Here is a 23,599-nt window from a genome sequence, read left to right as displayed (position 1 = left end):
AATGAGTCCAAGCATGAGAAAGCTTCCTGTCTCCTGAGCTGGCGAGTGGCCTGATGTGTAATGTGGATTATGTGAGACTTTATAACAAATATGAGCAGCAAATAAGAAGGGGACAGTGGCCACCACTGAGAGACCAGCAAGAATAAACTACACCTCAGCAGAGGCTAGCAAGGACAGACGAGGGCTTATGGACTGGAAGTCACTGGAAGTGACTGAGTTATCCTGAATTGGCAAAATTACATTTTCTGTCAACACTGAGAGTAAATGGGAGGTAGAGAGATAATTTCTGTGAGGAAGAACGCTGAGAACTACAAAACGTTACAAGGAGAAATTAACAAAGGTCTAAGAGAAATTAACAAAGCTCTAAGTCAATGAAATGATATCCTGTGTTCATGAATTGAGAAGCTCAAGGTTTTCTAAATGCCATCGATCTCCAAAATTTAGCATAAATTCAATATGATTCCATTCAAAATTTTAGGAGTTTATTTTGGGGAACTTGACAAGCTAATTTTAAAATTTATATGGAAAGTCAAAGGAAATTAAAAAATAGAAGAACACTTAAAGACAAAGTTGGAGGATTTAAACTACCTGATTTCAAGATTTACTACAAAGCAATAATTTAGACATCGTTTTAGAGAAAAAACAGACAAAAAGACCCATGGAATGAAATAGAGAGCTCAGAAACAGACCCTCACATATGGTCCCTTGATCGATGACAAAGGCACCCACAATTAAGTGGATAAATGACATTCTTTTTCATCAACGGTCCTGAAGCAATTGTATATTGACATAGAAGAAAAGGACCGTAATTCCCACCCCACACCGTACATAAAAATTAATTCGGCACGAGTCACAGACCTAACTTTTATAACAAAACAAGCTTCCAAAAGAAAACATAGGAAAATATATTTGGAGATAAGCAAAGATTTCCTAAACTAGAAATGTAAAACACACTAACAATAAAAGACAATACTAATAAATTAGAGTTTATTAAAAATTAAGACCTCTGTTTATCAAAAATCACATCCTGGGAGGGAATTTTGAAATACATCATATCTGACAAGGGTCTCATGTGCAGAACGTACAAATAACTCCTAAAAATAAGTAAGTAAGCCAGGTGCAGTGGCTCACGCCTGTAATCCCAGCACTTTAGGAAGCCAAGCCGGCCAGATCGCCTGAGGTCAGGAGTTCAAGACCAGCCTGGCCAACATGGTGAAACCTCATCTCTACTAAAAATACAAAAATTAGCTAAGCATGGTGGCATGCGCCTATAATCCCAGCTATTTGGGAGGCTGAGGCAGGAGAATCACTTGAACCTGGGGGGCAGAGGTTGTAGTGAACTGAGATTATGTCACTGCCTGGGCAACAGAGTGAGACTCTGTCTCTAAGTAAATAAAATAAAATAAAATAGAGCTCAATTTAAAATGGGCAAAGAACTGGAGCAGACATTTCACAAAAGAGGATATAAAAATGGCCAATAAATATGTTCAACATCATTAGTCCTTAGAGAAATACAAATTAAAACTACAATGAGATACCACAACACACCAGAATGGCTAAAATTTTTAAAAGACTGACTTATAGAAGTGTTGATTAGGCTGGGAAGCTAATCTTCTTACACATTGCTGGTGGGAGTAAAAATTGATACAACCACTTTGTATCAATGTGTGGCAATAGCTACTAAAGCTAAACATACACATTCAGTATCACCCAACAATTTTATTCCTGGATATAGACCCAACAGAAATGAGGAAGTTTTCACTAGAAGACATATACAAGAGATTTGGATGACAGCTTTATTCCTAATAGGCAAAAACTTGAAACAACTCAAATGTCCATCAACCATAGAGGTAAATAAACTGTTCTATATTCATTAAAAAGGAATAAACAAAAAGAACAAACTACTGATACATCTAACACATGGATGGATCTCTATGTGAAAGAAGACAGACACCAAAGGGCACATCCTGCGTTATTCCACTGATAGGAATTTCAAGAACGGCTTACATAAACTAATGGTGGTAGACGTCAACACAGTTGTTGGCCCTTGGGAGCAGCAGGGAAGGGAAGCGTGACATAGTCTCCAGGGCAGTGCAGATCTCCGTATCTTGATCTGAGTTATGGCTGCAGGGGCGTAGACATAGATAAAAATTAACCAAATTGGACACACCTATGCACTTTACTGTCTGTTATTGCCTCCGCTTTTTTTAAGTGGTAAAAAAATTAAAAGTTACTATATTAGCTGTCTATTTCTGCACAGTAAATGACCACAAACTTAATGGCTTAAAGCTGCACACATATATATTACCTCACAATTTCTGTGGTCATATCCAGGTGCATCTTGATTGAGTCCTCTGCTTAGGGCTTCACAAAGCTGCACTCAAGATGGCAGCTGGGCTGCACTCCTATCTGGAGACTCAGCTGGGGAAGAATCCACTTCCAAGCTCACTCAGGTTGATGGCAGAATTTATTTCTTTGAAACTCTGGGACTGAGGGCCATAGCTTCTTTCTGACCATCATTACCCTCAGCCCCTAGAGGCTGTTCTAAGCTCCTTGCCATGGGAGCCTCATAACATGGACATTTACTTCTTTGAAGCCAGCTGGGGAGAGAGCCCTATAGCAAGCTGGCCAGCAGGATGAAGACTTAAATAACAACATAATCACGGAAATGCCATCCCATCACCTTTGCAACAGGATGTTGGTTAGAAGCAAGTCACAGGTGCCAGCCACACTCAAAGGGAAGGGTTATTGGGACCACCTTAGAATTGGTCTGCCTCAGTTACAGTTCTGCTCATTTAAATTTGTAATTGTGAAATGCAAATTCAATGTATTTAATTCCCAGTTTAAAAAGCCCTATCTTCACCCCCTAAATCCCTTCAGCTGTAGGTTAATTTTCCTCCTCGTCTTTATTTTCCTCACTCCCATTCACCCCACTGAAATCACTCTCTCTAAGGTTATTGCATTGACCTTGTCACCAAAATCAATGGGCTTTTTAAAATTCTTGTTTTAGTAGTAGCTCCTTCCATTTCTTAAATGTTGCCCACCCTTAGACTTTCCTCTCTGTACACTATGGACTCTGTATGTGATCTCATCCACCACTTCAGGTTCATTTAATCTTTCATTCAACAAGTGCTGACTGGGTACCTGGTGTATGAATAGGCTCTGGAGACACCAGACACCAGCCAAGAAGCCTGTTCTTATGGAGCTCACATTAGCCATCTACCACGTCTTCTACCCAGACTTCTTTTGCTGAGACAGCCTCAGCATCTACTTTCATGTTTCACCAAAAAGGAATTTATGTCTTCCCTTCCAACTCAGACCATTTCCCCTCCTGTGTTCCTGATGTCAACTCACGTCCCTGTAGACCTTGGGCCACCCAGGCCTGAACCCCAGCATCATTCTTGGTTTCCCCTCTCTCTAAGCCACAGATAATCACCCCGCACTGATTCTTCTTGCTCTGATTTCTCAACTGGGTCTACTCTCCTCATCCTCCTCCTTTGAGCCACATCACCCTTCACCTGCATCAGGCATCAGCCTCCTAAGCTCCTAACCTCGTCCTCAGCTCTGAGCTTGCCCCAAGCATCTCCTGACTAGATAACAGCCAGAGGGATTTTTCTAAAGTACAAAGTTATCATGTTACTGTTTTGCCTAAAGGGATTCTGGCTCTCCTTTGCCCTTGGGTTAAAGTTCGAATGCTCTAGGAAAGCTTTTGATCTGCAAAGCCCTGGAGAGGTAGCTGCTCGCCTCTCCAGCCCCAACCCTCCTCACCCTCCTCTTACACTTGACCCAGAGCCATCCTGAGCCTCTGTGAGCTCTATCTGCCTGGGAAGGCTGCTCTCTGCCTGCTTTCCACCCTCCTATGTGTCCTGCTTAGCTCCCACCCCCTTCGATCTTCATTTAGATACCACTTCCTCCAGGAAGCCTTATCTGGCCTCATCCCCACCAACCCCTTTAGATTATGGGACCTCGTCCAGAATCTCACCACACCCACACCTCAGTATCACATTACCCATTCACAGCACAGTTACCTGTTTCCCTGTTTATCTTATTCAATGGACTTTGTATTCATTCCCTATTGCTGCTGTGACAAATCACCATGAACTTAGTGGCTTAATGTAACACAGACTTACTATTAAACTGTTCTGAGGTCGGAGGTCCTAAAATCCAGGTGTCGGCAGGGCTCAGTTCCTTCCAGAGGCTCCAGGGAGATCCCATTTCCTTGCCTTTTTCAGCTTCTAAAGGCCATCTGCCTTCCTTGGCCTGCGGCCTCGCCCTCCAACTGCCAAGCTTTTCCACTAACTTGACCCTCTTGCCTCCCCCTTGGGATCACACTGGGCCCACTGGATGATCTCTCCCTATCAACCACTTTGACTTAAGCACATCTGCAAAGGCTTTTTGCCGCATAAGGTAACACACAGATTCTAGGGATGTGGACGTTGTTGAGGTGCCATTGTTTTGACTACCACAAACTCCGGGCTCCTCAAGTCCTCAACAGGTGCCCCAGACGGAGCCTCTTGTCACTCCTGGATCCCCAGCATGTAGCAGAGTGCCTGGCCCTGTGAGTGAATGCTCATTAGCTGTTTTATCAATGAATGGGTCAGTTAATGTACAAAGATGTCAGGGAATGGGATTGTCTTCGTACTCAGCAAAAAAAAACACTGACCCCATGTTTGAGGAGCTAAAGTCGTGGGTGATGAATGGGTGCAAGGCAACCGATGACAGTGATTATTGGCCTCACGTGTCTCAAGATGACAGTGGGCAAGCGAGTGCCTTCAGGAGAAATAGACCTCTCTCAAAGCTACCAGCTGCTCAGCCTAGTCCCTCACCCCTCAAGGGAAGCCTATACAGTCCAGCAGGCCTGAGAGGGGTGAGTGGCCTTTCGCCTGATTGTGGGTGTGACCTTGAAGTGTACACCACACTGAACATGCATGACAGCTGAGCACCAGAGACCCTGAAAGCACACAGCAACTAAAATAATTAGGCACGGCCACTGACACATGGGAGGCACTGCTTTTAAGCATTTTACGTATTCTAACTCATTTAACCCTCCAGCAACTTTATGGGTGCTATTATCCCCATTTTACAGAGGGGAAAACTGAGGCCCGCTGAGGTCAAATAGCTTGCCCAAGGTCACATAACTAGTGAGCGGTAGAATCAAGATTTGAACTCAGGCATCCCAGAGGCAGAGTCAGCTCGGAAACTTTATGCGGCGCTCAGCAGGTCAAAGTCAGTAAGTTCCCCCCACCAGCGACGATCTGTACAGCTTCTGGGCTCTGCCTCGAGCTTCCCTGTCCACACTCAGCATAGCAATGTGGAGAGAGAAGCCAGATGGGAAAGGAAGAGCCCAAGGCAGGATCTGAGAGTCACTGGATCTAGGGGTCACTGGATCTGGGGGTTGCTGGATTTGGGGGTGGTGGAATCTGGGGGTCACTGGATCTGGGAGTCTCTGGGGTCACTGGATCTGGGAATCCCTAGATCAGGGGGTTGCTGGATCTAGGGGTCACTGGCGTCCTGGATCTGGGGGTCACTGGATCTGGGGGTCACAGGGGTCCCTGGATCTGGGGAGTCACTGGGGTTGCTTGATCTGGGGGTCGCTGGATCTAGGGATCACTGGGGTCCCTGGATCTGGGAGTTGCTCAATCTGGGGGTCACTGAATCTGGGGGTTGCTGGGATCATTGGATCTGGGGTCACTGGGGGTCACTGGATCTGGGGGTCACTGAATCTGGGGATGGCTGGGGTCATTGGATCTGGAGATCGCAGGATCAGGGGGCATTGAGGTCGCTGGATCTAGGGGTCACTGAATCTGGGGGTCACTGGGGTCACTGAATCTGGGGGTCACTGGAGTCGCTGGATCTGAGGGTCATTGGGGTTGCTGGATCTGGGGGTCACTGAATCTAGGGGTCACTGGAGCCCACTCCATACCTCCTCCACCAGAAGAGCCTTGTGAAAGACCTGCACACTTCGCAGAGAGCAGCACCGTGCTCACAGGAAGATCAGGCACAGGATGCTGAAACTGCTTCCGCCCAGTGCAATTTGTGGGCCATGCCTGGATCCCTGATCCTGATTTGAACAAATCAAAAGTAACAAGACGTTTTTGTGAGACGCTCAGAAATTGGAGCTCTTAGTTATTTGATACCCAGTAAATACCAAAAACTAAGTAAGAACAGGTTTTTCTGACTCCTAGGGTTAGACTTGTTCCCCCGCCTCAGGAGTCCTCAAGCCCCAGGCCCTGGACCTATTGCGGTCTATGGCCTGTTAGGAATCGGGCCTCACAGCAGAAGGTGAGCGGCAGCGTGCCAGCATTACCTACCGCCTGAGCTCCGCCTACCGGCAGATCAGCCACCACAATGCATGCTCAGAGCAGAGCGAACCCTATTGTGAACTGTGCATGCGAGGGATCTAGGTGGTGCATCCTTATGAGAATCCTGATGATCCGAGGCGGACTAGTTTCATCCCAAAACCCCCACCCCAGCCCATGGAAAAATTGTCTTCCACGAAACTGGTCCCTGGTGCCAAAAGTGTTGGGGACAACTGCTCTACAAAAGTAGTTCCTTTTTTTCTTTTTCTTTTTCTTTTTTTTTTTGAGACAGGATCACACTGTGTTGCCCAGACGGAGGTGCAGTGGTGTGATCATAGCTCACTGGACTCACGTGATGCTCCCACCGCAGCCTTCTGAATAGCTGGGACTACAGACGTGCACCAAGACAGCTGGCTCATTTTTTAATTTTTGTAGAGATGACATCTTGCTATGTTGCCCAGGCTGGTCTTGCGATCTGGGCTCGAGTGATCCTCTCGCTTCAATCTCCCGAACAGCTGGGATTGCAGACATGAGCCACGGCCCGGCCCTTTAAAAGAGGAGTTTCCAAACGTACAGCAGAGCTCAGTGGAGCAGCAGGGTTATACCCTGAGTGTAAATATACCTCAGCGAGCACTAGGATTCAGTTTTAATTTTTTTGTTGTGATCATGTGGTCACGTTTTTTTTAAAGAGTCCGTATCTTTTAGAGATAAATACGAAACTGCTTTTAAATAAAATGGGAAGATGTCTGAGTTTCGCTTACTTTTGCGGGAGAGTAAGATTGGCTGGGAGCTGCTGATGGTGGTTCTAGCTTGGGGATGGGTCGGGAGGGTCATGGAGCCATTCTCTACTTTTGTGAGTGCTTGAAATTTTCCTAAATTAAAAGGATTCTTTCAAAAGGTTCAACTTCTTACTCTACTCCCAGAATCAAAGGAGATCACAACCACCTTCACTCCATCAGTCCTGCTCTGAAAACGGCTAAACGATCAACATTTCCCTTGCCAAAGGAAATTTGCAACTGTCAAGGAGAGACATAAAGAAGGCACTAAGAGCTTTGGGAGGCTGAAGAGGGCAGATCACGAGATCAGGAGTTCAAGACCAGCCTGGTCAATACTGTGAAACCCCGTCTCTACTAAAAAAAAGAAAAAAGAAAAGAAATACAAAAATTAGCCAGCCATGGTGGCATACACCTGTAGTCCCAGCTACTAGGGAGGCTGAGGCGGGAGAATCACTTGAACCTGGGAGGCAGAGGTTGCAGTAAGCCGAGATCAGGCCACTGGACTCCAGCTTGAGCAACAGGGCAAGATTCCAAAAAACAGAAGGCACTGAGATTTTCACCTGCCAGGGTTGGTGGGGGGCGGGGTGAGAAAGATTTTGACAGCTTCCATGCAACTGGGGCACAAAGCAGGTGGTGACTCCAAGAGGGAGAAGATCCAAAGTCTAATGCTGTAAAGATGTGCTGATTTCCCAGCACTATCTCTCGGGAGCTCAGGCAGCGCCAGAGGGCAAAGCACATCTGGAAGCTTGGAGCTGCGGTCCCAGGTTCTGGGGTGAGTGGTCCTCCCACAGTGGGAACAGAGGGCAGTGATGTTGTGTTTCCATGTGGAGTTGGGGGGTTGCTCAGGAGTACGGACCTGGTCCCACCTTGAAGTCAGGGGGCCGGCCTTTTATACCCCTAGCCAGTCAGTTGTTGGCTGTAGGGTTGGGGCGGTGTCGCTTAAACTCCCAGGAGGGAGCAGATGTGAGCCTTTAGCAAGCAACAAATATAGCAGCTGGAGAATGAGTGCCCCACCCAGTAGAGGGGGTTTGGAAAGTAGGGGGCACCGTCGGCCTCTTCCCCGGGGACCCCCATCCTGCTGCCAGTCACTGACCATGAGAGCTGGGGGAGCCACAGCCCCTTCCCTTCCAGTCTGGAAATGTATACACACGAACAGACTAGTTTGAGAAAACAGAGGCCCAGCGAGGAGAAGGGACTCGTCAAGGGCCACGAGAGGCCAGCACTAGAATCCAGATTCTTGACTCCCTCCTTTGACGGACGCCTCTGTTTCCTGCAGGCCTTCCTGCTCCTTGCGGGTGAGCTGTCTTTACAGCAGACACTGTCTGGAAGCGCCGGGAGGGGGCTGGTTCAGGACAGTCACAAGTTGTTTTCTAACTGGCATTCACTGAAACGCTGATCTTCTGGGGAACCCCCCGACAACACCAGCCTGCCTGTCACATGATGTGACACTCTGTCACTCAGCACCTCTCAATTCTTGCCTTTCTGTCCTTGATATGCACCCACACATATGCATGAACACACACACCTGAGACGCTCTCTCTGTCCTCCAGGGCTCCACTGCATCATATGATGAGGGCCACATTGTTCGTGCCACGTTTCCTCTGCCTGCTCGGACACAAACCTTTCCTCTGCCTGCTCGGACACAAACCTCCCATGGACACATCTTACTCCCTCCTGCCTCGGTCCCCACAGTGTCCAATGCAGAACTCCACCAACAAAACCACGAATGACAGTGTCGGATCTCAGATCACTAGCTCAATACACTCAGTGACTTTCCGCCTTCACGACCCCTGCCCCCACCCCAGGGGCCCAGAGCCCTCACGGCCCTCTCCCCCTGTAAGCAGGATGGAGATGGAGGGAACAAAGTCACCACTCCAGATGATAGGGGCGGGATGTATCATGTCTTCACCGAGAACCAGACGAGGACAAGGGGGAGCCTCGCTGGTGGGATTCCAGACACGCAACAGGCTGGTGATGACTGTGGCTGCCATTATTGCTATATACCAGGCCCTGTCTGTTGCAGACATAGTTTCAGCTACTCCTCATCACCTACCCCCCAGGGACAGGCAGTGGCTCCCCATGAGAAGGTGAAGGGAGACTCAGATGCTGAGATGTAAACAGCCTGCCCAAGGTCACAGCTGCGGGAACCGGAGCCAGGACTTTGCACGGGGCACCCATTCTGGCTGACAGCTTCCAGCGCTCATGGCCTGGCCCACTCCGCAGCTCTGCTGGGGGCTTCTGGAGGGTCCTTCCCAGCTCTGTCCCTGTCCTCCCTCCCCTCCCAGAACTGAAGGAACAACGAGAATACGTACAGGACCCAGGCATCACGTGGCCCTGTGCAGAGCGCCAAGGCCCTGGTGACAGTGGGTTTCCCGTGGGATACCAAGCTGGCTGGGTCTGTGGTCCTGAGCTGGCTGAGGGGGTTCGGCGGGGGCAAGGCTAAAGCTCCTCCCATGCCCCAAACAGCCCGCTGCCTGCCCCCTCTGTCAGCACGCTATCACCTCCTAGCAGCCCTGCACAGGTCCTGGAGGTGGACCAGGACAGCAGGAACTAAGTGTTCTGAGGAATCAGAGTTCATGCTCTTTGTCCCAGAAAGGCGGACGAGACTTCATAACAAACTTTCCCCCATGAAGTCTAAGTCTGAGGTCTGCCCTCTGCAACTCTTTCCTCTCCTGGTTGGATAAAATTCCTCGCAGCAGCTCTCTATCCCGTGAGAGAAGTTTTATATTTAAAGTTGGAAGGGACCCTAGAGAGCATCATCCAGTTCCCGTTCCCACATGACAGGAGCAAACCAAAAGCTCATGTCACAGAGAAAAGGCCAAAAACCAGAGCCCAGAACCAGAAACTGAAACCTTCCAGGCCGCTTTGCCCAAAAGCAGACCCCATAGAATACCAGTTGCAGAGAAAAAAGATTCTATGGCCAATTAAGTTTGGGAAATACCCTTAATACGAAACCAGAGTGCACCACTAGGAGAAAATCTCAGAGCCTTTAATATGAGAAACAGCGAGAAGAGGATATCCATGGTTCCCCGGCTTCTTTGACCGCGGAACCCTTTTACTGCGGATCCATCAGGACCAATGTTTCATGGAACGTACTTTGAGAAAGGTTTCTCTGGATTCTGGAATCCAACTCCCTGTTGGGTATTTGATCCATTCTTGCTGCCACAGCTCTCATAAGTGAATGTGTAGGTGGAGACACAGCTCCAGAGCCCAGGCACTCGCTGTCCCTGTGGACAACCAGCTCCATCCGAGACAGCTCTACTAAGAAGTCCCTCTTCAGTTCTTTGCAGTGGAGTTCAGGCCTGGGTCCAGGTATTGTCCTCGCAGGTGTGCAGAGCCTCATCGAAGCCAGTGGCTAATCTGGTTCAGACCTCCAAATGCATCCCTCAGTCCAGCTAGCTGTGTCAGAAGGACTCCTGAAGGCTTGGGGACTGAGGGAGGGAGAATTCCCAAGCATAGCCAGGCAGAGTCACAGAAGAGTGTTACAGTGTCTATGAGCTCAGGAAACAGGCAGACCCTCTGCCCACTGTCCCCACTAAATCAGGGGTTGTTACTGCAGGCCAGTGGAGATATCAATCAGGAGGCCCCACCCAGCAGCCCAAGCCCAGAGCACTGGCAATGGAGTAAGATCAGCATGGTTCCAATTCCAGGCACTTCCTCACTGTGTGACCTTGGCCAAGGCAGGCAACCTCTCTGAACCTCGGTTTCCTCTTCTACGCAATGGTGCTGACTTCCTGAGGATTAAGGGAGGTTGCCAGGCAAAACTGCCTCCTGGCACAGTGCCTGACACACAGTCCTCACCCAACCATGAGGCCCCATCTGGCTCTTTGGCTCTTGATGATGTCCCTTCCTTCCCCCCGCAGTCCAGGACGTAGTCACCCGGGCTATTTGACCCTCCAAACATCCCAAGCTTCTTTCCCTTATGTGGAAAGAAATCCCTGCACCCCTGTGGAAAATGTGGATGCTCCGACAGAACTGCCTGGGTCCACAAGTCAGACTTAAAAGTGAGAGAAATGCCCCTCCCTTTTCATCCTTCCAGGACAGTCTGAGAGCAGCCTGCAGTTTCTCAAGGATTTGCTCATTAGCCCCAGCCCCATGAAGAAACCATCTCTGACCTCAATCCCCACAAGCCAGCCCCCTTTCTTCCCCGCCCAGCTCTCCACTTTCTGGGACAGAAAGACTCCACTGGATTTCCTCACCAAGTCCCCAGGCAGCCCCCAAGCCCTGGTGCATCCGCGGCATCAGTATACACTATGACACTGACCCTGTCTGCAGGTTGTCTGTTCAGCTCCCTTCTACATTTTTTCCCAGCTCCTTTTTGTGCCCGTGAGGACATCCAGAACATTCATTTCCATTTGTTGAGCCAACAGCACATGAAGGATTTAAGCCCCAGGCTCTGGAGCCAGCCTGCCATCCTTCAAGTCCAAGTCACCTGCTGGCTGTGTGACCTTGGGCAGGTGGCTTAACCTTTCCGAGCCTCATCTGCAAAATGAGAGTGAGGACAGTATTTACCTCATAGAGTTGGAATGAGGACAAAACGGGTAATGCATGTAGAATATTTATCTCAGTGCCTGGAGCGGAGAAAGTATTTGTAAATGTCAGCGTTGTTAAATGCAGACTCCTGACTCAGTATTGGCTCATAAGAAGTCCTCGTTGGAAGACGTTTTCTTCTTCTCTCCAGGAAGCACGGGCACCACCACAGGGGGTGGGACAATTATTTCCCACCTGCCTTCAGTCACTCATCTTGGACCAGTGGATGGAGACTGTTTACAAGGCCCTTCCACCAACCCAGGTCTCCTGCACCTCCCAACTCTGCCAAACTGCACTCTGGCCCGTTGGGTGAGCTCTGTCTTGCACTGGTTGTGAACTGTGTCTGGTCCTCATTTTTCTGCCCCAAAAGGAGCTGTGTCTTTGTAATCCCAGAAAGGCTATGACAGCAATTACTCCCCATTCCCAGGGTCCAGATTATTCCAGGTCAAATCAAGGCCAGGGGCTGCTGGACAGGGCAACCATGGTTCTGGAAAGATCCAGTCCTGTGAACAGAGGTGATTGGCAGAGGCTCACCCAGGCACAAACTGAAATGAGACAGGTTCTGATGGCCTTTCTCCCCATCCAGCAACCAGGGCCCCCAACCAGCGTCGATGAAGGCAGAAGCCACAGTTACCCCCAGCTCCAGTGCTGGGGGGCTCCCGTCCTGGCAAGTCCTCAGCTCAGCCCAGCCCTGGCAGACAAATCTATCCCAGAACATGACCCAGCCCAGGCTCCTGGCTCCACACCAGCACAAGAAGTCTCAGCAGAGGAGCAGCCTTCTCAAGGAGCTGGGGGTGAGCATCCACTTCCCAGGGTCCCGGCAATGGGAGGAAGAGGAAAGCGAGATATTGGGAGGATGCTGGGGACCCTAAGTGGAGAAAGCGAAATGAGAAAGGCTCCAGCTTTCTTGCTTAATATTCATCTGAACTGGAAAAGGCCTTGAGGATTGGAGAGAATCTGCCCATACCTACTGCCTTGTGAGGTTCGGACAGGGCCCCGTCCTGGAGAATGGCAGGAAAGGGCTGCTGGCTCCAGCATAGACAGCTCCTACTCCTGGGGGCAGCCTCACTCTCCCTGCAGGAAATCCTGGGGAGCCGTCCTTCCTAGAGATCCTGCTCTCCATCTGGGATCCCTAAGAGGACGGAGGGACTCAGCATAGCCAGTAGGTCCAGGGCACCTGTGGCCTCCTCTAGAGCCAGTCACCAATGCCCTCACCTCAGCCGCTCTCTGTTCCCCACCCAGGCCTTCCACATTGCCATCGCTCTGCTGCACCTGGTCTTTGGGAGCTACCTGGCCTCTACAGTCAAGAGCCTTCACCTGGTGGTGCTGAAGTCTTGGTATCCATTCTGGGGGGCTGCCTCTGTGAGTAGAAGGCAAAACACAGACCGGGTATGGGAGTCTGCAGGGCAGGCCTGGGAGGCCCTGGCGTTTGGGCCAGGATGCAGGCTGGGATAGAGAGAGCTAACAGGGTGTGGTGGAAGCCAGGCCCTTTCTCCGGTGTTCCCGTCTCTCCTTCTCTTCTTGTAGTCACCCTGGAAATAGCTCCTTCCAGGGAGCCCCTGTCGATTCTGGGTCCCAGGAGAGCACTCGCAGACTGTCTACTCTCACATACTTGCATGTGTGCATTTGGCAAAGACGGGGTTGAGCATGACCCAGGGACAGCTTCCTTCTTCCCTGGCCTTCGGAGCAGCCAGGCTGCCTCTGGATCCAGCAGCAGTTGCCCTGTTAGGGTTGGGCTATGAAAACACCCAGGACATAAGGCATGGTTCCCGTCCTCCCAAGGCCATCAGCCAGGATGGGAGATGACACTGGACCAGTATGTGCACCATTCCCAGAAGCTCTACATTCCTTCTGGCCTCCAGGGAGACCACCCCATTCCTGACTCCCTGGTAGAGTCCTGCCTATGCACTAAATCCAAGCTCCACGGCACTGTCCCGGGCAAGTATCCCAATCCCCTTTTTCACATCAGTCCTCTGTGCCCACCCTCCATGGGGCCGGGCTTTCATTGCACAGTGATAGAACTCTCCACCATGCAGTGTTTATCCACCCTGTGCTTCCGGGGACTGGCCCATAGTAAGTGCTCAGTGAACATTGAAAAGAACGATTGCAGAGGTATTCCCAGAGACCTTGGGCAAAAGAGCTCATGTCCTCCCAACTGCAGGGCTCAGGAAAAGAGAAAGGGTCGGGGTAGAGGGAATAGTGCCACTGATACCAGAGGGATGGCCTGGGTTTGTAAAATGAGGGAAGCAGGAGGGGCTAGGAGGGAGTTCTAAGTGCAGGGCACAGCTTGGTCCAAGGGTAGAGATGGGAGGAAGTATGGAGGTTTGTGCACGTGGGGAGATGTGAGGTGGGGCGGCGCCTGGGATGGGCCACATGGCAGGCAAGAGGAGCCCACTTTGCTGGAGGAATAGCATTCTCTGCCCCATTGGCCGCCAAGGGTTGGTATTCTTGGAGAATAGGGGTGGGGTGGGAATTTGTGGGTTTCGAGGAACCTCAGCTTCTCTCCTTTGACTTTCAAATCTGGCCTGCAGTTTCTCATTTCAGGGATCTTGGCGATAACAATGGACACCTTTTCTAAAGCTTGCCTGGTGAGTGGGTGCACTGAGGTCATTCTCTTCCATCCGAGTATGGGGTAACTTTGTTAAAAGCATCTATGTGTAGAGGTGATCCTAAGGACACTTCTCCAGGACTTACTAGGAGCAGGCTCATGCCTCAGGACAGCAGAGGATGTCCAAGCAGAAGGGTCCAGATGCAGACAGGCTGGCAGATTTGGCTGTGGGAGGAAAGGAAGCCCCATCTGAAGCATCTCTTTTTCCAGTGCAGTGAGGCAGAGAAGGAAATGGCTCCCAGGACACTTGACCCATTCATCTAGAACACAACTTGGCTTCCTCTCAAATCTACTGAGTTTTCATCTGGATCACTACACAGCCTGAAAGCCCCAGCCTCCAGCTGGGTTTGCATCTACTTCTCCCCTCTAAGCACCAGGCAGATGGAACGGTGGTCCTCCCTGTCCTGCCCATGCTGGCCGCTGCCCGAACACCTTGCCCTCTCCCCTGCACACGAGCCTCTCATCTCTGACTCACTCCTGACCACTCAAGACAACCTGTATGTCTTTTCCTCCCAGAGGTCTTCCCTGACCTCCATGGCTGCTTCCTGTGCTCCCACAACTCTGTGGACTTACCTGTCTGCAGCATACGCTAAGTTCTGTGTGGGTAGAATGTGTCTGAGCATCTTGGTAGCCCAAGGAGGTGCAAGTAGGCCCAAGTAGGCACAGAGTAGACACCTAACACAAGGCTGGATGGGTGGAGGCAGATGGATGATGGAAGGAGCATCCTTGCAAATCACACCCCACACCCAGGCCTTCCCACCTCCCTTCCTTCTGCCCCCGAAGCCCAAGCCAGGTCCTTCCATATCTGTGTCCCTCGGCCTGGCCAGGCTGTGGCTGCTCCCTGCATTCTCGGAGGGCAGAGAGAATAGAAGGATGGTTGTGCAGTTTACCCAGCAGAGGCAGGAGACACTTGGCAAAGATCTGCCCATTCCCCAGACCTCACCCTCCTGGGCTGAGCCCCTTTTAGAACCATCGGCCTCCTGCTTTGTATACCTGAACATAGGGACACTCTCACTGCAAAGAAACCCACTCTAGTGTAAATGGCTGCAGATTCCACATGTGCCGTTTCCTCACTACGTGGGTTTGCACTTGGCAAGGGGCTCTTGCAATGATGCTTAGCCAGAGAGGACGATGAACACAGACATTTCAGGGACCATGGCGGGTGGGCGGAGAAAATGGGGCTGGCACTGGAATATGTGGGAATAGGGCACTTTCAGAGCTCCTCCTGCCCTTTCTGGTGCGGAAGGGGCTGGATGAGGGGTCATTTGGGTGTCAAGTCCCTGACACTTGGCATATCTGATGTGGGATGGTCAGGGCTGGCTTTGAGGGGGAGATGGCAGTGGGGCGTCTTTATTGCAAAGCTCTTGGATCTGAAGGCAGCTCTTGGGTTCTCCTAATCTGTACCATAGAATGTGAGGGCCAGCTGGGCCCTCCTCAGCGGTCAGTGGCTCAGCTCCTGTGTGAGGGCGGGGGCCTTGGGTCCAGTGACAGGCAGTCTCTCCTGAGGCTACAGAGGAAGCTCCCGCAAGCATGGGGGAAGGACCCAGCCCCAGATCTCCACCTTTAGCTGGCCGTTACCTTTATTTTTCACCTGTAGAAGGGGTTGTGCCTGATGACAAACCTAGTCAGCCTCCTTTGCGTGCTGTCCGGCCTCTTCGTCATCGCCAAGGATCTCTTTCTGGAAAGCCCATTTGAGTCCCCCATATGGAGAATGTACCCTAACTCCACGGTGAGTGCCAGGCCCAGAGGGACATCTGACTTCAATGAAGCTGCTGCCTCAGGCTTAGCCACAGGAGGTTTCCAGCTCACGGAAAACCTCTCCTGGGGCCCAGGTGTGGCCGCTCAGCCCTTGGCCAACCTGTTCCTGTCCCTCCCAAGGTGTGGTGGAAAGGAGGGGTGCCAGGCTGCCCACTGGTCAGGATCATGGAGTCCAAGTCCACTTTTACAGATGGGGAAATGGGGCCAGAGACGGGGAGGAGCCTGCCTGAGGTCAAGCAGCAACGTGGCTGCAAATCCAGGACCACAGCCTGGAACTGCAGATTTCCCAGCCAGGGCTCGAAACATGAGTCCCTGGAGGCCCCTGTGATCCGGGAGCCTCGCAAAGCTGGCCAAGTCCACCTTGTTACCCTCATCTTCTGGGAGTGAACACTGAGGTTCAGACAGGCTACATCAGTGGGTCCTTGACTCCAAGCCTGGTGCTCTTTCCACCACACCACCACTGCCTCTGAAGCAGAAGGTGGACCAGACACTCCAGGCTAGGTGCCTCTGGGCCAGGCTCCAAGAATTCTTTTTTTTATCTTTGAGATAGAGTCTCATTCTTGTCACCCAGGCTGGAGTGTAGTGGCACAATTGGGGCTCACTGTAACCTCCACCTCCCAGGTTCAAACAATTCTCCTGCCTAAGCCCCCCAAGTAGCTGGGATTACAGGCACCTGCCATCACACCCTGCTAATTTTTGTATTTTTAGTAGAGACAGGGTTTCACCATGTTGGCCAGGCTGGTCTCGAACTCCTGACCTTGTGATCTGCCCACCTCGGCCTTCCAAAGTGCTAGGATTACAGGCGTGAGCCACCGCGCCCACAAGGGTTCTAACCATAGTGGTTTGATATTCCTTGTCTCCTCCCAGCACATACACACACACGCATACACAAGCACACCACATGCATGTGCGAGCATGCACAGACACACACATGTGCTCACACATACATATGCTTCCCCACCAAATGCATGTGATACTATGAGATGTCTCCCAGCTGCACAGCCACCGTCTCATAGCTTCCCCCCAGCTACTGTAAAATATACTCCCTCACTCTGGGACTACGTATCCCCATCTGTCAAGTAGGCTTGGATCAGATGACCCTAAGGCTACCTTCAGTCTTCCCAGGGACCCGTGAGATTCTCCAGCCCTCCAACGTTGGGCCAACACTCACCAAACATGGATATGTGTCAGGCGATGAGTGTAGAGCAGTGACCAAGACAGACCCAGTTCCCATCCCACAGAGATCCACCCTGCCCTCCCCACGCACACCTGGGAGCAGAAGCCCCCACTGCCCTCCGATGTGGATCTGATCCCTAGCTGGCTAGGCCCACATACCGGGTGCAGACACCCAGCGCGGCCTCGCCCTGCTTTTCCTCCCTCTCCCCTCTCAGGTCCACATCCAGAGGCTAGAGCTGGCATTGCTCTGCTTCACTGTCCTAGAGCTTTTCCTGCCAGTGCCCACAGCTGTCACAGCCTGGAGAGGAGACCACCCATCTGCAAAGGTAAGGCCCTTCCTGGGAAGACAAGCCCTCAAAAAATGGGGGCACGAGGCAGCAGAGGGCCCAGAAAGGAAAGACATGTGGGGGTTACAAGAGGAGCATGTTTCCTTCACTCCTCACGTTGCTGAGGATTCACTAAGTGGCAGCCCACACTCCAGGAGGGGGGCCAAGGCATGGGGGCAAGAGAGGAGGCCAATCCAAGGAGAAAAGGGTGAGGCTGCCAGAGGGGAAACTCCATGGGTGCCCAGAACAACAGGCGACTGTGCTGCTAGCTCTGAAGGCCCCGGGGAAATTGCATCAGGGAGGCCCGTGGTAACTGGGCAGGATTCGGCCCTGCAGGCACAGATGGAAGGGGGACTTTCAGCAGAGCAACAGTACGAGCACTGGCTTGAAGACAGGATAGAGAAGGCCTGGGGAAGCTACAGTGTGTGTGGAGTTTGGCTGTGGTAGAAACAAGTGAGAGACGGAGTCATCAAAGATTGGGCACTTCAGGCTTTCCAGGGACTCTATTGAGTACTGTATCAATGAATCCATCAATGGCTGGATGGATGGGTGGGTGGATGGATGGAATGGGTGGATGGATGGATGGGTGGGTGGATGGATGGAATGGGTGGATGGATGGATGAGTGGGTGGATAGATGGAATGGGTGGATGGATAGGTGGATGGATGGGTGGAATGGGTGGATGGATGGGTGGGTGGATGGATGGGTGGGTGGATGGATGGGTGGATGGATGGGTGGAATGGGTGGATGGAATGGGTGGATGGATGGGTGGGTGGATGGATGAAATGGGTGGGTGGATGGGTGGATGGATGGGTGGGTGGATGGATGGAATGGGTGGATGGATGGGTGGATGGATGGGTGGATGGATGGGTGTGTGGATGGACAGAATGGGTGGATGGATGGATGGGTGGACGGATGGATGGATGGATGGATATAGATACACAGATATATAGATATAACTGTATTTAACTTTATCTTCTCAACAACACTTTTTTTAAGACTGAGTCTCACTCTGTCACCCAGGCTAGAGTACAGTGGCATGATCTCTGCTCACTGCAATCTCCACCTCCTGGGTTCAAGAAATTTTCCCACCTCAGCCTCCCAAGTAACTGGGACTACAGGCATGTGCCACCACGCCTGGCTAATTTTTGTATTTTTTTAAGTAGAGATGAGGTTTTGCCCTGTTGGTCAGGCTGATCTCAAACTCTTGACCTCAAGTGATCTGCCGGCCTTGGCCTCCCAAAATGCTGGGATTACAGGCATGAGCCACCGGGCCTAGCCCTCAAAAACCCACTGAGGTACTTAAATTCCCATAGTACAGACTAGAAAGCTGAGGTTCAGAGAGGACACATCACTTCCTAAGGCAAAGTAGCCAGTAAGAAGATCCAGAACTCAGCCTGAGCTACATCTAACCCACAGCCTCGCCCTTGTCTACCCGTGGGGATGGCAGAACAGCAGACTGGGCTAGATATATTTTAAAATAGAAGGCAAGTCTCTCCCTACCACAAAGATCCTGAGCAGTTCAGGATAAGGACGTTTTATTTAAAAAATTAATGAATAAAAAATAAAGAACCTGACCAGAAGTGATTTCCAAGGCTCATTTCTTTAAAGAAAAAAAAAATTCATATTACAATTTCAACTTTAGAACACTGTAAAAAAAAAATATGTGTCAGCTGGGCACGGTGGCTCACGCCTCTAATCCCAGCACTTTGAGAGTCAGAGGCAGGCGGATTGCCTGAGGTCCAGAGTTCAAGACCAGCTTGACTGACATAGAGAAACCCTGTTTCTACTAAAAATACAAAATTAGCTGGGTGTGGTGGCGCATGCCTGTAATCCCAGCTACTTGGGAGTCTGAGGCAGGAGAATCTCTGGAACCTGGGGGCAGAGGCTGGGTGAGCTGAGGTTGCACCATTATACTCCAGCCTGGGCAACAAGAGCCAAACTCTGTCTCAAAAAGAAAAAGTGCCAAATCCCCCATAATTCTGCAAGTTTGGCACCGATTTTCATGTTAGTGACCTCATCACACACCGAGTGTTCACTTGATGCATATGATAGCCTCTGAGTTTCATTTAACATCAAGCAGACAAGTTGTCTTAGTTCACGCCTGGCTGCCTGGTAGGAAGTCTTCTCATTAAGACATCAGAGAACCAGATGGGGTCCTTGAGTCACTGAGGCCAACCCCACTTTTAAGGATGGGGGAAACTGAGGCCCCATACCTAGCTTCAGGTATGAGCAATCATTGTTCCTATTTTGTAGGGCTGAGTGCCCCACAGGGTCGTGGGGTGTCCCTTGTGCTGTGCTGAGGTGCAGGATCCGAGAAATAAAGAGACAGGACACAGAAGTACAAGGAAAATGCAGCTGGGCTCGGGGGGCCACGCCACCTATAAGCGGAGTCAGGCGAGGCCCTGAATGTCCAGATGCATCGGTATTTATTGTTTATAGGTTGAGGGCAGGGCAGTGAGTGAAGTCCTCTTTAAGGATAGTGATAGGGTCGTGAGCAATAAAACAAGGGGTCCACCCCTATTAGGTCACCTAGGCTGGGATGTGGACAGTGCGCAGCAAGGAGTCTATTCCCATTAGGTCATCGAGGCAAGGGCCGTGTGCAGTAAGGGGTCCACCCTCATTAGGTCACCGAGGCATGGAGGTGGTCCGTGCGCAGTGAAGAGGGTGCAGTGTGCAATATCTCTATCTATGGGCAAGCTACTAAGAAGATTTATAGGAGGATGCTTTAAGTCACACATCAGTGACAGAGCTGTCAGGGTCTACGCCACCTGCTGGCAGCTTCCAATGAGTTCTATAGGAAGATGCTTTTCAAGCAGCTCAGTAAGTAGAGCTGATAAAGTTCACAGTCACCAAGGTGCGATTATCCGGAGGGGTTTTGAGCCCGCGGATGCTCGAGGGATTGCTGGTCTGAGGGCAGCCCTCCATAAGAACTGGAGCAAGGTCCTACAACTCCTTTATCAGGAGGAGTGGCTCTCGCCCCAAGCCTGCCATACAGCGGGTATCTTTACGATACTGAACACTGCTGCCTGGTCTATGGATTCTTGTCCTGGTATAACTGTTTTTCACTTAAATCATGCTCTGCACTGTGTCTGCTCCAGACATTCCTCCGACTATAAGCTGCTTTTCCTTAATTTATGCTCTGTTCCATGTCTACTCTAGGCATTCCTCCAATTATGAACAAAGATATAGTTACATATATATATATGGAAATAACTGAGTGGTGAGATATTCTTTAGGCACTCGTTCTAAGAACTAATATATGATTATAGAGAGAGGATTACATAGAAGGAAATAACTGAGTTGTAACACTATAAACTGAGATATTCTTCAGATCTTAATTGTGCCAGGATTCTGCTTAGCTCTCCTTCCTTGGTGCCTAGATGGGGGTCGCCCACACTATTTATTGACCTTTGCTGTGTTCCAGGCACTGTGCTAGTGCTGCAGGTGGCTGAATTCATTTTCTATTGCTATTGTAATAAATTATCGCAAATTTGGTGGCTTAAAATGACACCTGTATCATTCTATAGTTCTGGAGGTCAGCAGTTTGAAGTGAGTCTCAAGGGCTCAAATCAAGCTGTGTCGCCAGGACGGCATCCCTTCAGGGGGCATTGAAAAGCATCTCTTTCCTTGCCTTTCCCAGCTTCTAGAGGCTGCCTGCATTCCTTGGCTTGTGGTCCCTTCTTCCACCTTCAAAGCCAGCATCACAACATCTTCCAATAACCCAGTCTCCCTCTTCTACCTTTAAAGACCCTTGTCATCATACTGGGCCAGACAGATAATCTAGGAGAATCTCCCCATCTCAAGGCTGATTGGAAATCTTAATTCCATCTTCAACCTTTATTCCTCTCTGCCATGTGACCAGAGATTAGCGCATGGAAGTCTTTTGGGGGCCAGGCTTCTGCCTAGTGCACTAGCTGAGACCTCTTTGAATCTCACAGCCATTCTGGGAGGCAGCTTCTGCTTTTCCGTTTAAAGAGGAAAAAACGAGGCCTAGAAGAGTTAAGTGACTTCCCAGGGTCTCACGGCCAGTAAGCGGCTGTGCTAGGTCTCCCAGTGGGCCCTGTGCCCTCCCTCAGAAAGGACGATGCCAGGGACGGGCTCTGCAGCACTGAGTTGGTGCCACCCTCATCATAATCAGGAATGGGGCTGTGGTAGCAATCACTGGGGGACACTGTTGGCATTAGACCTGCCCCTAGAGTGTCTTGAAGGGGCAGGTCTAATGCCAACAGTGCCAATCCTGGCTAGAAGGGTCTTGGGGCATTACCTGGCCCAAACCCCCACCCCCAACCCAGGAAACCCAACAGGGTGAGTGTCTTGCCCCTGGTCACCAGGACACTGGTAGCAGGATGGGAACCAGGACCCCGTTCACTGAGTCCCATGTGGGCCTCCCCCTACTCTCTTTCCAAGAACAGGGAGGGTGGAGGCAGTCACACGCGGGTCTATGGAAATCGCTTCATCTCTCAAGCCTCACCTCAGTTTCCCCATAGTCACGGAGAACTTGAGTCTTCAGAAGTGAACTAGTAGGGAAGTGCTTCGGAAACAGCCAGTCGCTCCACAGATGTGAGCAGCAGGGGCGGTGGGTTTTCTTTTGCAGAACGATGATGACGCATGCCTTGTTCCCAACCCACCACTGCATCTCAAAGGCCTGCCAGTGGAGCCCCCACCATCCTACGAGAGTGTGGTTCAAGGTCACGCCCGCCCAACACAAGCAACATCAGAGGTAAAGAGGTTTGGCCCCGGGCTCCCCAGACCTTCAGAACCCACCGTGGCCCCTTTTCCCTGGCATGGATAGGAACCAGTTCCCGAGGGAGCTGTGACCGGAAAGGGGCTGACAGTGCTGCACCCAGAACTGCCTGGCCTGGGAGTGGTAGCTGAGGCAACGATGGTCCTGGCCCCTCAGGCACTAGAGGAACTCCCAGGGCCCCCTGGGAACATCTCAACACCTGACCTGGTTGACCGGAGCTGCCTTGGCTGAACCTGGGTGCAACCAGGACCCACCATCCTCCGGAGCAAACTCCTGGACCAGCAGCCCCCAGGTGGCCCCATGCCTTCTGCCCTCCCTTGCCTGCCTTCTCTGATCCATGGTGGGTGCACAGGAGGATATAAAGGGGAGCGCAGAAGGAAAGTCTCCAGAGCGACACAGCCAGAGGCTTCCCTTGCCTCGGCCTACTAAAAGGTCTCTGGGGGAGCCTGTGTGTCTGAATCCTTGGATTTGGCGCAGGGGCAGCTGGGGAGTTGAGTCCCATAGAAACTGTGTACAGTTCTTCCCTCTGAACCAGACCCTCTGAATGAATCTGTTTGCCTCCCTGGGCCTCAGTTTCTCCATCTGTAAAGCGGGAGTGGGAGGATGACATGATCCAGGAGTCTCCCAGCTGGAAAGCTCTGAGATCAGGAGTAGAATTCAAGGTTCTAGTTGTGACATCGAGGTTGCCAGTGAAACTTCAGCGTTGAAATTCCAAACCTACTTGTGCTAAGTAAATAATGTAAGAGAGAGGGACCTGCCTTCCTCATTTTGCAAATTTCAGTCATCTGAGGATAGTCTTCACGAGTTTTGCTTGTTTGTGGACTGCAGTGTATTCTGCTTCCACACTGATTCCTTTTTCTATATTATTTTAAAGGGGCGCTTTGTAGCAGCAAGAAATGGGAAATCAGTATCTTTCCGTAAATAGAAGCAAACCCCAAAAATAACAAACACGTGCAATCAAATGTGACTCCACCCTCCAACCCGCGGCCTCACTCGCTGCTTCCCTTCCTCCTGCTAGCTCTTCCCCAGCCACCGTGGGCCACCTTGAGGTTCCACAGACGCCCCAGGGATAGCCCTGCCTCTGAGTCATCACCTTGCCCTCCCTCCACCTGGACTGTCTTCCCCTAGGTATTCGCAGAGCTCACTCTTTGAATCTTTACTGGGCCACTGACTCTGACCCAAGTAAATGTCATTTAATCTCAGTGTCATTTAATCCTCCCATCAATCAATCTGTGACTAGCTGCTGTTACTATCTCCATTTCATGCAGGCTCAGAGAAGTTAATCAAGTTGCCCAAGGCACATGGATATTCAATGACGGAGCTAGGACCTGGATCCACACTGCAAATTGAAGAGCCACCGCCTGACAATGCTCAAACATG

The 23,599-nt window shown here is 50.9% G+C and overlaps 1 protein-coding gene across 1 annotated transcript; it reads left to right on the top strand.

Moving 5' to 3' along the window:
* Positions 1-12,216: 12,216 nt before the first annotated feature.
* On the top strand, positions 12,217-23,502 carry MS4A10 (membrane spanning 4-domains A10). The gene is made up of 7 exons (XM_012454278.3): positions 12,217-12,399; positions 12,848-12,967; positions 14,137-14,193; positions 15,811-15,942; positions 17,363-17,473; positions 22,070-22,195; positions 23,488-23,502. Exons 1-7 carry the CDS (start codon positions 12,217-12,219, stop codon positions 23,500-23,502), a joined length of 744 nt encoding a protein of 247 aa, XP_012309701.3.
* Positions 23,503-23,599: the final 97 nt, after the last annotated feature.

The sequence above is a fragment of the Aotus nancymaae genome, unplaced genomic scaffold (genome assembly GCF_030222135.1).
Source record: "Aotus nancymaae isolate 86718 unplaced genomic scaffold, 86718_ANA_hifiasm-v0.15.2.pri h1tg000059l, whole genome shotgun sequence".
NCBI classification, from domain to species: Eukaryota; Metazoa; Chordata; class Mammalia; order Primates; family Aotidae; genus Aotus; species Aotus nancymaae.
The sequence above is the reverse complement of the archived record's forward strand: the minus strand, read 5'-3'. Positions and strand labels throughout refer to the sequence as shown.

Bases quoted from the DNA above. Each gene is read 5' to 3' on its own strand.
- MS4A10 (XM_012454278.3), top strand. From the start codon at position 12,217: ATGAAGGCAGAAGCCACAGTTACCCCCAGCTCCAGTGCTGGGGGGCTC. The intron at 12,968-14,136 runs GTGAGTAGAAGG...TCTGGCCTGCAG, and splicing joins CATTCTGGGGGGCTGCCTCT to TTTCTCATTTCAGGGATCTT. The intron at 15,943-17,362 runs GTGAGTGCCAGG...CTCCCCTCTCAG, and splicing joins GAATGTACCCTAACTCCACG to GTCCACATCCAGAGGCTAGA.